This window comes from Salvelinus alpinus, chromosome 9 (assembly GCF_045679555.1).
Source record: "Salvelinus alpinus chromosome 9, SLU_Salpinus.1, whole genome shotgun sequence".
Taxonomy (NCBI): Eukaryota; Metazoa; Chordata; class Actinopteri; order Salmoniformes; family Salmonidae; genus Salvelinus; species Salvelinus alpinus.
This window is the reverse complement of record NC_092094.1, coordinates 3,931,445-3,945,746: the sequence shown is the minus strand read 5'-3', so window position 1 is coordinate 3,945,746 and position 14,302 is coordinate 3,931,445. Positions and strand designations below refer to the sequence as shown.

Sequence of the window (14,302 nt, the reverse complement as noted above, 5' to 3'; positions counted from 1 at the left end):
GAAATTATATTTTTTGTTGTTGAAAAAATCCTATATGTAGCTCCTTTCAGCTGGTAATGTTGTTGTTTGTTACTAAACATAATTTGATTAACTTTTGCCAGACCTCAGCACTGATTAAAGGGAGGTTAGCCTCTGAGGGAATGAAGTTGTATTGAATTGAATTGGATGCCCATTTATCTAATTGTTGCAGTTCTCTGCTCTGGTCTCTTGTTTGGCAGTTGGACAAGGAGCATTTAAAATATTTTATTTGATCAGAGTGTTTGACCCTGTTGTCTGTATCTACTAGAGAAAGGATCTTCTAATTTTACTTCTATGGAATCTCCTGAATCTCCTGTTCTAATTCTGTTTCTATGGAATCTCCTGTTCTAATTCTAATTCTATTTCTATGGAATCTCCTGTTCTAATTCTGTTTCTATGGAATCTCCAGTTCAAATTCTGTTTCTATGGAATCTCCTGTTCTAATTCTGTTTCTATGGAATCTCCTGTTCTAATTCTATTTCTATGGAATCTCCTGTTCTAATTCTAATTCTATTTCTATGGAATATCCTGTTCTAATTCTGTTTCTATGGAATCTCCTGTTCTAATTCTGTTTCTATGGAATCTCCTGTTCTAATTCTGTTTCTATGGAATATCCTGTTCTAATTCTGTTTCTATGAAATCTCCTGTTCTAATTCTAATTATATGGAATCTCCTGTTCTAATTCTGTTTCTATGGAATCTCCTGTTCTAATTCTAATTCTTTGGAATCTCCTGTTCTAATTCTAATTCTTTGGAATCTCCTGTTCTAATTCTAATTCTTTGGAATCTCCTGTTCTAATTCTAATTCTTTGGAATCTCCTGTTCTAATTCTAATTCTTTGGAATCTCCTGTTCTAATTCTATTTCCATGGAATCTCCTGTTCTAATTCTATTTCCATGGAATCTCCTGTTCTAATTCTGTTTCTATGGAATCTCCTGTTCTAATTCTAATTCTTTGGAATCTCCTGTTCTAATTCTATTTCCATGGAATCTCCTGTTCTAATTCTGTTTCTATGGAATCTCCTGTGTGTCTGTCTGAAGATTCCAAGCTGGAGGCGGCCAACGCAGCTCTAGCCAATGAAGACTGTCCTCATATAGACCAGGCCATCTCGCCAGAGGAGATCTTCAGCCCCAGTGAGAGAGAACGGCCTTGTTGTCTCGTCACCACAGCTGCAGAACGACCCAACCACAAAGGGGGTAGAGTCAGGAGGGGTACGTACACCTACAGTAACAGCCAAACACAGTCCAACCACACAGGGGGAGGAGGGAGGAGAGTTACGTACTGTAACAGCCAAACACAGGCCGCTATTAAACGGGTTACTTTCCCTACGACCTGATTTCTCATAATCATACATACGGTACACAATGTCAACCTGTGGGCCAACACGCACGTGCATGTGCACATGACGCAAAAGCATACACACACACACAGCCGCCGGAGGATGTTTGGGGCTGGGGGTGCTGCAAATTCTGTTAATACAGGACGAGGAAAGGTCCAGTGTTACAGACGTCTATATAGGTCCACTAATACAGGACTAGTAAAGTCCCAGTGTTACAGACGTCTATATAGGTCCACTAATACAGGACTAGTAAAGTCCCAGTGTTACAGACGTCTATATAGGTCCACTAATACAGGACTAGTAAAGGCCCAGTGCACTACTTTAGTATGAGAAAAAGGTGCATTTCCTTTTTAATTTTTTAATTTATCAGCACCCTCAGCACTCCTACTTCCCGCGGCTATGCACGTGCACGCACACACACGCACGTACGCACGCACACACACACACACACCAGGAAACCTACACAAGGTTGTTATCCAAGCCTTTGCTCTACCCCCCAACTGTTATTTTATAGATCTGCATTCTGGTTTGACCTCTCCTCCTAACAATAGACAGCGGTCACTTTACATTCGGTTTTGTCTTTCTTTTGACCAACGTGTTTTTGAAATGTCTTCGTAGATGATATTTGTAGCTACCGTAGCTCTGTAGAGAAGTGCTCTGAACTCCTTAGAACATGACGGGTCATTAAAGACGCCCCTCCAGATCCAGCTACTTTGGAACTTTTCACCTTTCCCATTGAAAAACAATATCCCAAGTAAATACAGTCATGTACACACACTTAAGCAGAATTATGTTTTTGTTTGATGAGCTTTACAGTTTTTTTTTTAAGACTCATCTCCGAAAGTCTGAGTTCTAAAAAATACTTCTGCAAAAATCAAGGTCAGGACATTACTGGACATTACAGGACATTACTGGACATTACAGGACATTACTGGACATTACAGGACATTACTGGACATTACAGGATATTACAGGACATTACTGGACATTACTGGACATTACTGGACATTACAGGACATTACTGGACATTACAGGATATTACAGGACATTACTGGACATTACTGGACATTACTGGACATTACAGGGCATTACTGGACATTACAGGACATTACTGGACATTACTGGACATTACTGGACATTACAGGACATTACAGGACATTACTGGATATTACTGGACATTACTGGACATTACTGGAAATTACTGGACATTACTGGACATTACAGGACATTACAGGACATTACTGGATATTACTGGACATTACAGGACATTACTGGACATTACAGGATATTACTGGACATTACTGGACATTACAGGGCATTACTGGACATTACAGGACATTACTGGACATTACTGGACATTACTGGACATTACAGGACATTACAGGACATTACTGGACATTACTGGACATTACTGGACATTACAGGACATTACAGGACATTACTGGACATTACTGGACATTACTGGAGTGCCCATGACATCATCAGAATGAATGAAATAGTGCAAAGGGACTAGGGATGCGTTGCAAATGGCACCCTATTCCATATATAGCGTACTACTGTTGATCAGGGCTGTATATTTGGGATAGAGTGTCATTTGGGATGCAGAAAGTACTGTAAGAAGTAATCAGACATTCTCCAAGGTACCCTTTCCTTTTAAAGGTCAGCTACCCCTTAGAACCAACTTCTCTGGTTTTAAACGGCCTATGTGGCATTGATACCCAGCTAGCAATGAGGAATCGGCCCAGAAGCGGCCCTCTTCCGGGAGGCCGGAACCGGCCGGGAATCAGGTGTTGGACTCGACCCGGAATCAAAATTAACGACTGCCCAGAATCGGCCCAAGTACATCGGGCCGTTTCCGTCTACCGGAATTCAGCCGACTTTGCCAGCATCTTACCAGAATCCCCCCAGAAGCGGCCCGATCCAAATTTTTATGAATGTATACAAAATTACCCGATTTAGTAATTTTAAATATTACTATTATACATTTTATACATTCACTCCGGAGGCTCCATCCACAAAGTTTTGAATGCTTATCAATTGCTTTGCACAAAGCATCAAAATACTAAAATACTACACAGTACTCTTAAAGAATTTCATTTAAATGTTAATTGTATTTTTTCTGATCACAGAAACAATGTAGAAAATATGGGGAAAATAAATAATTAAATGTTAATTATATAAAGCAGCACTTGTAATCATCTGCCAGAGAGTAGCCCCAATCGGGCCCAAGCCTCAAGTAATACATTTGTGCCAGATAACTCACACCTGACTCTCGGCCGAGTGCCCCGGCTCTCAGCCGGAATCGGCCCAGATCCACTAAGCTAGCTGGGTATGAGGCAGAAACATTGATTATAGTGTCAAAATTGACTACAAAGTGTAAATAGGATAATTTTGGTCATAAAGTCAGTCTGGTCCAAAACTACGTTTTGTAAGTGAGTTTGTCACGACATACAGGAGGGGTGGGTATGGATTAGGATGATGTGACAAATAAAATTTGATTGGATTAGGATCATGCCCACTTGCCCAGAGACTTGATAAATTGATTGAGAGTCCCATAGGGCAGCGCACAATTTTCCCAGAGTCCTCTGGGTTTGGCCGTCATTGTAAATAACAATTTGTTCTTAACTGACTTGCCTAGTTAAATAAAAAATGTAATTAAATTGTGGCCTGGCTGCTCAATGTGACTGCTAGCCAAATAGCAAAACTATTTTTTATTGGCGGGGGGGGGGGCGCTGATAAACAGAATTTAGCTTGTGCTTTATTTACGATAGTTTAGCTTTCAGATGATGAAGTCGTAGACAGGTTATAGTTCTCAGAAATCAGTCCTGAGCACAGCCAGACTTTCCCGACTCCATAGACTGAATGCAGTGCACTGACTAATTTTTCCAGGCACATTTTTTTTTAAATTGAGAAATACTGCACCAAACACCTTTAGCTAGATGTAAAATTATCCAACGAAGATCTCCAAATGAATGAATGACAGATTTCTTGATTTATCTTAGATGAATTCTGACTATTTTAATGAAGTGACTATTTTATATACACACACACAACATACATAATGTACATCCTATATGTTATTCAAACAAAAGAACCAATTTAAAATGTTATTATATGAAATACAATGTGCTTGTAAAGAAAGTCTTGATGTATGTTGTGTTTGTTGTTTTACTGAGGGGGGGCTGGGGGCCTTACTGAGGGGGGGCAGGGGGCTCTATCATGTATGCAGCTACCTTGTGTGTTTGTTCTACTGATGCTATGGCTTATGAAGTCCTATGACTTATGAAGTCCTATGGCTTATGAAGTCCTGTGGCTTATGAAGTCCTATGGCTTATGAAGTCCTATGGCTTATGAAGTCCTGTGGCTTATGAAGTCCTATGGCTTATGAAGTCCTATGAAGTTCTATGGCTTATGAAGTCCTATGGCTTATGAAGTCCTATGGCTTATGAAGTCCTATGGCTTATGAAGTCCTGTGGCTTATGAAGTCCTGTGGCTTATGAAGTCCTGTGGCTTATGAAGTCCTATGGCTTATGAAGTCCTATGGCTTATGAAGTCCTGTGGCTTATGAAGTCCTTTGGCTTATGAAGTCCTATGAAGTTCTATGGCTTATGAAGTCCTATGGCTTATGAAGTCCTATGGCTTATGAAGTCCTGTGGCTTATGAAGTCCTGTGGCTTATGAAGTCCTGTGGCTTATGAAGTCCTGTGGCTTATGAAGTCCTATGGCTCATGAAGTCCTGTGGCTTATGAAGTCCTATGGCTTATGAAGTCCTATGGCTTATGAAGTCCTGTGGCTTATGAAGTCCTTTGGCTTATGAAGTCCTATGAAGTTTTATGGCTTATGAAGTCCTATGGCTTATGAAGTCCTGTGGCTTATGAGGGGCTATGGTTTATGAGGTCCTATGGCTTATGAAGTCCTGTGGCTTATGAAGTCCTATGGCTTATGAAGTCCTTTGGCTTATGAAGTTCTATGGCTTATGACGTCCTATGGCTTATGACGTCCTATGGCTTATGAGGGGCTATGTGAAGTTGCCTCATGACAGAGGGAAATGAAATGCCCAACCCTAAATTTGTAAAACAACAAACACTGTAAAAAAAATGATTACACTTATAAATGTCTGTCTTTTTAAAAAATTATTAATGACTACGCCAACTCTAATCCAGTCTGTGTTTTAACTGGTATCTAAAAGCACAACGCCATTGTTCTATTGGGGCTGGGTCCAACAGTGACCTAACAAATCTCTTATTGCCATCGATGCCTAATGTATGCAAAACCTCAAGCTGGCATTCAGTTTCTCAAGTTGGGGGATTCAGCCCATGGCTCTTAGTTAAAGGGAACACAGGACAGAATCCCCAAATCTACAGGGAGAATCGTAAAAAAGTATAGCAGACTGCCAACATATTCAACCAATATACTGTAGCAGACTGCCAACATATTCCCCAATATACTGTAGCAGACTGCCAACATATTCTCCAATATACTGTAGCAGACTGCCAACATATTCTCCAATATACTGTAGCAGACTGCCAACATATTTCCCAATATACTGTAGCAGACTGCCAACATATTCTCCAATATACTGTAGCAGACTGCCAACATATTCTCCAATATACTGTAGCAGACTGCCAACATATTCTCCAATATACTGTAGCAGACTGCCAACATATTTCCCAATATACTGTAGCAGACTGCCAACATATTCTCCAATATACTGTAGCAGACTGCCAACATATTCTCCAATATACTGTAGCAGACTGCCAACATATTCTCCAATATACTGTAGCAGACTGCCAACATATTCTCCAATATACTGTAGCAGACTGCCAACATATTCTCCAATATACTGTAGCAGACTGCCAACATATTCTCCAATATACTGTAGCAGACTGCCAACATATATCCCAATATACTGTAGCAGACTGCCAACATATTCTCCAATATACTGTAGCAGACTGCCAACATATTCTCCAATATACTGTAGCAGACTGCCAACATATTTCCCAAAATACTGTAGCAGACTGCCAACATATTCTCCAATATACTGTAGCAGACTGCCAACATATTCTCCAATATACTGTAGCAGACTGCCAACATATTCTCCAATATACTGTAGCAGACTGCCAACATATTCTCCCAATATACTGTAGCAGACTGCCAACATATTCTCCAATATACTGTAGCAGACTGCCAACATATTCTCCAATATACTGTAGCAGACTGCCAACATATTTCCCAATATACTGTAGCAGACTGCCAACATATTCTCCAATATACTGTAGCAGACTGCCAACATATTTCCCAATATACTGTAGCAGACTGCCAACATATTCTCCAATATACTGTAGCAGACTGCCAACATATTCTCCAATATACTGTAGCAGACTGCCAACATATTTCCCAATATACTGTAGCAGACTGCCAACATATTTCCCAATATACTGTAGCAGACTGCCAACATATTTCCCAATATACTGTAGCAGACTGACAACATATTCTCCAAAATACTGTAGCAGACTGCCAACATATATCCCAATATACTGTAGCAGACTGCCAACATATTCTCCAATATACTGTAGCAGACTGCCAACATATTCTCCAATATACTGTAGCAGACTGCCAACATATTCTCCAATATACTGTAGCAGACTGCCAACATATTCTCCAATATACTGTAGCAGACTGCCAACATATTCTCCAATATACTGTAGCAGACTGCCAACATATTCTCCATTATACTGTAGCAGACTGCCAACATATTCTCCAATATACTGTAGCAGACTGCCAACATATTCTCCAATATACTGTAGCAGACTGCCAACATATTCTCCAATATACTGTAACAGACTGCCAACATATTCAACCAATATACTGTAGCAGACTGCCAACATATTCTCCAATATACTGTAGCAGACTGCCAACATATTCTCCAATATACTGTAGCAGACTGCCAACATATTCTCCAATATACTGTAGCAGACTGCCAACATATTCTCCAATATACTGTAGCAGACTGCCAACATATTCTCCAATATACTGTAGCAGACTGCCAACATATTCTCCAATATACTGTAGCAGACTGCCAACATATTCTCCAATATACTGTAGCAGACTGCCAACATATTCTCCAATATACTGTAGCAGACTGCCAACATATTTCCCAATATACTGTAGCAGACTGCCAACATATTCTCCAATATACTGTAGCAGACTGCCAACATATTTCCCAAAATACTGTAGCAGACTGCCAACATATTCTCCAATATACTGTAGCAGACTGCCAACATATTCTCCAATATACTGTAGCAGACTGCCAACATATTTCCCAATATACTGTAGCAGACTGCCAACATATTTCCCAATATACTGTAGCAGACTGCCAACATATTCTCCAATATACTGTAGCAGACTGCCAACATATTCTCCAATATACTGTAGCAGACTGCCAACATATTCTCCAATATACTGTAGCAGACTGCCAACATATTCTCCAATATACTGTAGCAGACTGCCAACATATTCTCCAATATACTGTAGCAGACTGCCAACATATTCTCCAATATACTGTAGCAGACTGCCAACATATTCTCCAATATACTGTAGCAGACTGCCAACATATTCTCCAATATACTGTAGCAGACTGCCAACATATTCTCCAATATACTGTAGCAGACTGCCAACATATTCTCCAATATACTGTAGCAGACTGCCAACATATTCTCCAATATACTGTAGCAGACTGCCAACATATTCTCCAATATACTGTAGCAGACTGCCAACATATTTCCCAAAATACTGTAGCAGACTGCCAACATATTCTCCAATATACTGTAGCAGACTGCCAACATATTCTCCAATATACTGTAGCAGACTGCCAACATATTTCCCAATATACTGTAGCAGACTGCCAACATATTTCCCAATATACTGTAGCAGACTGCCAACATATTCTCCAATATACTGTAGCAGACTGCCAACATATTCTCCAATATACTGTAGCAGACTGCCAACATATTCTCCAATATACTGTAGCAGACTGCCAACATATTCTCCAATATACTGTAGCAGACTGCCAACATATTCTCCAATATACTGTAGCAGACTGCCAACATATTCTCCAATATACTGTAGCAGACTGCCAACATATTCTCCAATATACTGTAGCAGACTGCCAACATATTCTCCAATATACTGTAGCAGACTGCCAACATATTCTCCAATATACTGTAGCAGACTGCCAACATATTTCCCAAAATACTGTAGCAGACTGCCAACATATTCTCCAATATACTGTAGCAGACTGCCAACATATTCTCCAATATACTGTAGCAGACTGCCAACATATTCTCCAATATACTGTAGCAGACTGCCAACATATTTCCCAATATACTGTAGCAGACTGCCAACATATTCTCCAATATACTGTAGCAGACTGCCAACATATTTCCCAAAATACTGTAGCAGACTGCCAACATATTCTCCAATATACTGTAGCAGACTGCCAACATATTCTCCAATATACTGTAGCAGACTGCCAACATATTCTCCAATATACTGTAGCAGACTGCCAACATATTCTCCAATATACTGTAGCAGACTGCCAACATATTCTCCAATATACTGTAGCAGACTGCCAACATATTTCCCAATATACTGTAACAGACTGCCAACATATTCTCCAATATACTGTAGCAGACTGCCAACATATTCTCCAATATACTGTAGCAGACTGCCAACATATTCTCCAATATACTGTAGCAGACTGCCAACATATTCTCCAATATACTGTAAAAGACTGCCAACATATTCTCCAATATACTGTAACAGACTGCCAACATATTCTCCAATATACTGTAGCAGACTGCCAACATATTCTCCAATATACTGTAACAGACTGCCAACATATTCTCCAATATACTGTAGCAGACTGCCAACATATTCTCCAATATACTGTAGCAGACTGCCAACATATTCTCCAATATACTGTAGCAGACTGCCAACATATTCTCCAATATACTGTAACAGACTGCCAACATATTCTCCAATATACTGTAGCAGACTGCCAACATATTCTCCAATATACTGTAGCAGACTGCCAACATATTCTCCAATATACTGTAGCAGACTGCCAACATATTCTCCAATATACTGTAGCAGACTGCCAACATATTCTCCAATATAATGTAGCAGACTGCCAACATATTCAACCAATATACTGTAGCAGACTGCCAACATATTCTCCAATATACTGTAACAGACTGCCAACATATTCTCCAATATACTGTAGCAGACTGCCAACATATTCTCCAATATACTGTAGCAGACTGCCAACATATTTCCCAATATACTGTAGCAGACTGCCAACATATTCTCCAATATACTGTAGCAGACTGCCAACATATTCTCCAATATACTGTAGCAGACTGCCAACATATTCTCCAATATACTGTAGCAGACTGCCAACATATTCTCCAATATACTGTAGCAGACTGCCAACATATTCTCCAATATACTGTAGCAGACTGCCAACATATTCTCCAATATACTGTAGCAGACTGCCAACATATTCTCCAATATACTGTAGCAGACTGCCAACATATTCTCCAATATACTGTAGCAGACTGCCAACATATTCTCCAATATACTGTAGCAGACTGCCAACATATTTCCCAATATACTGTAGCAGACTGCCAACATATTCTCCAATATACTGTAGCAGACTGCCAACATATTCTCCAATATACTGTAACAGACTGCCAACATATTCTCCAATATACTGTAGCAGACTGCCAACATATTCTCCAATATACTGTAGCAGACTGCCAACATATTCTCCAATATACTGTAGCAGACTGCCAACATATTCTCCAATATACTGTAGCAGACTGCCAACATATTCTCCAATATACTGTAGCAGACTGCCAACATATTCTCCAATATACTGTAGCAGACTGCCAACATATTCTCCAATATACTGTAGCAGACTGCCAACATATTCTCCAATATACTGTAACAGACTGCCAACATATTCTCCAATATACTGTAGCAGACTGCCAACATATTCTCCAATATACTGTAGCAGACTGCCAACATATTTCCCAATATACTGTAGCAGACTGCCAACATATTCTCCAATATACTGTAACAGACTGCCAACATATTCTCCAATATACTGTAGCAGACTGCCAACATATTCTCCAATATACTGTAGCAGACTGCCAACATATTCTCCAATATACTGTAGCAGACTGCCAACATATTCTCCAATATACTGTAACAGACTGCCAACATATTCTCCAATATACTGTAGCAGACTGCCAACATATTCTCCAATATACTGTAGCAGACTGCCAACATATTTCCCAATATACTGTAGCAGACTGCCAACATATTCTCCAATATACTGTAACAGACTGCCAACATATTCTCCAATATACTGTAGCAGACTGCCAACATATTCTCCAATATACTGTAGCAGACTGCCAACATATTTCCCAATATACTGTAGCAGACTGCCAACATATTCTCCAATATACTGTAACAGACTGCCAACATATTCTCCAATATACTGTAGCAGACTGCCAACATATTCTCCAATATACTGTAGCAGACTGCCAACATATTCTCCAATATACTGTAGCAGACTGCCAACATATTCTCCAATATACTGTAGCAGACTGCCAACATATATCCCAATATACTGTAGCAGACTGCCAACATATTCTCCAATATACTGTAGCAGACTGCCAACATATTCTCCAATATACTGTAGCAGACTGCCAACATATTTCCCAATATACTGTAGCAGACTGCCAACATATTCTCCAATATACTGTAGCAGACTGCCAACATATTCTCCAATATACTGTAGCAGACTGCCAACATATATCCCAATATACTGTAGCAGACTGCCAACATATTCAACCAATATACTGTAGCAGACTGCCAACATATTCTCCAATATACTGTAGCAGACTGCCAACATATTCTCCAATATACTGTAGCAGACTGCCAACATATTCTCCAATATACTGTAGCAGACTGCCAACATATTCTCCAATATACTGTAGCAGACTGCCAACATATTCTCCAATATACTGTAGCAGACTGCCAACATATTCTCCAATATACTGTAGCAGACTGCCAACATATTCTCCAATATACTGTAGCAGACTGCCAACATATTCTCCAATATACTGTAGCAGACTGCCAACATATTCTCCAATATACTGTAGCAGACTGCCAACATATTCTCCAATATACTGTAGCAGACTGCCAACATATTCTCCAATATACTGTAGCAGACTGCCAACATATTCTCCAATATACTGTAGCAGACTGCCAACATATTCTCCAATATACTGTAGCAGACTGCCAACATATTTCCCAATATACTGTAGCAGACTGCCAACATATTCTCCAATATACTGTAGCAGACTGCCAACATATTCTCCAATATACTGTAGCAGACTGCCAACATATTCTCCAATATACTGTAGCAGACTGCCAACATATTCTCCAATATACTGTAGCAGACTGCCAACATATTTCCCAATATACTGTAGCAGACTGCCAACATATTCTCCAATATACTGTAGCAGACTGCCAACATATTCTCCAATATACTGTAGCAGACTGCCAACATATTCTCCAATATACTGTAGCAGACTGCCAACATATTTCCCAATATACTGTAGCAGACTGCCAACATATTCTCCAATATACTGTAGCAGACTGCCAACATATTCTCCAATATACTGTAGCAGACTGCCAACATATTTCCCAATATACTGTAGCAGGCTGCCAACATATTCTCCAATATACTGTAGCAGACTGCCAACATATTCTCCAATATACTGTAGCAGACTGCCAACATATTCTCCAATATACTGTAGCAGACTGCCAACATATTTCCCAATATACTGTAGCAGACTGCCAACATATTCTCCAATATACTGTAGCAGACTGCCAACATATTTCCCAATATACTGTAGCAGACTGCCAACATATTCTCCAATATACTGTAGCAGACTGCCAACATATTTCCCAATATACTGTAGCAGACTGCCAACATATTCTCCAATATACTGTAGCAGACTGCCAACATATTCTCCAATATACTGTAGCAGACTGCCAACATATTCTCCAATATACTGTAGCTACCAACAATGTGTTCCCCACTCAGGTGGCCTAGTTGAATGTCAACATGTCTGCTCCTCTAAACCATTCCAGTACCACCCTGTGCATGTTGTTGAACTAGCTGCTACTACATCTGATGCACTCAATGGATACTACTGACACACTCAATGCATGCTACTGACACACTCAATGGATACTACTGACACACTCAATACTTACTACTGACACACTTAATGCATACTACTGACACACTTAATGCATGCTACTGACACACTTAATGCATGCTACTGACACACTTAATGCATGCTACTGACACACTTAATGCATGCTACTGACACACTCAATGCATGCTACTGACACACTCAATGCATACTACTGACACACTTAATGCATGCTACTGACACACTCAATGCATGCTACTGACACACTCAATACTTACTACTGACACACTCAATGCATACTACTGACACACTCAATGCATGCTACTGACACACTCAATACTTACTACTGACACACTCAATGCATACTACTGACACACTCAATGCATGCTACTGACACACTCAATACTTACTACTGACACACTCAATACATACTACTGACACACTTAATGCATGCTACTGACACACTCAATGCATGCTACTGACACACTCAATACTTACTACTGACACACTCAATGCATACTACTGACACACTCAATGCATGCTACTGACACACTCAATGCATGCTACTGACACACTCAATGCATACTACTGACACACTCAATACATACTACTGACACACTCAATGCATGCTACTGACACACTCAATGCATACTACTGACACACTCAATACATACTACTGACACACTTAATGCATGCTACTGACACACTCAATGCATGCTACTGACACACTCAATGCATGCTACTGACACACTCAATGCATACTACTGACACACTCAATGCATGCTACTGACACACTCAATACTTACTACTGACACACTCAATACTTACTACTGACACACTCAATACTTACTACTGACACACTCAATGCATACTACTGACACACTCAATACTTACTACTGACACACTCAATGCATACTACTGACACACTCAATACATACTACTGACACACTCAATGCATGCTACTGACACACTCAATGCATGCTACTGACACACTCAATGCATGCTACTGACACACCCAATGCATACTACTGACACACTCAATGCATGCTACTGACACACCCAATGCATGGAGAAAACCACTGTTGTTGACATCACTGACTGACTGACGTCTGTTGACATTTGTGTTTTGGAAACAGAAAACAAGACAGTAACAGGTTGTATGAAATACAGAGACAGACAAGGCTGACATGGGTCCATCATAGAGACAGACAAGGCTGACATGGGTCCATCATAGAGACAGACAAGGCTGACATGGGTCCATCATAGAGACAGACAAGGCTGACATGGGTCCATCATAGAGACAGACAAGGCTGACATGGGTCCATCATAGAGACAGACAAGGCTGACATGGGTCCATCATAGAGACAGACAAGGCTGACATGGGTCCATCATAGAGACAGTCAAGGCTGACATGGGTCCATCATAGAGACAGACAAGGCTGACATGGGTCCATCATAGAGACAGACAAGGCTGACATGGGTCCATCATAGAGACAGACAAGGCTGACATGGGTCCATCATAGAGACAGACAAGGCTGACATGGGTCCATCATAGAGACAGACAAGGCTGACATGGGTCCATCATAGAGACAGACAAGGCTGACATGGGTCCATCATAGAGACAGACAAGGCTGACATGGGTCCATCATAG

The 14,302-nt window shown here is 40.2% G+C and overlaps 1 protein-coding gene across 2 annotated transcripts in view; it reads left to right on the top strand.

Moving 5' to 3' along the window:
- The window catches only part of LOC139584167 (voltage-gated potassium channel KCNC1-like), a 50,170-nt gene that overhangs the window by 20,674 nt on the left and 15,194 nt on the right, over positions 1-14,302 (top strand). For both annotated transcript variants that reach the window (XM_071415710.1, XM_071415711.1), the window contains one exon: positions 1,058-1,228. In XM_071415710.1, coding sequence (XP_071271811.1) covers positions 1,058-1,228 — 171 coding nt within the window. The remainder of the gene's footprint in view (positions 1-1,057; positions 1,229-14,302) is intronic.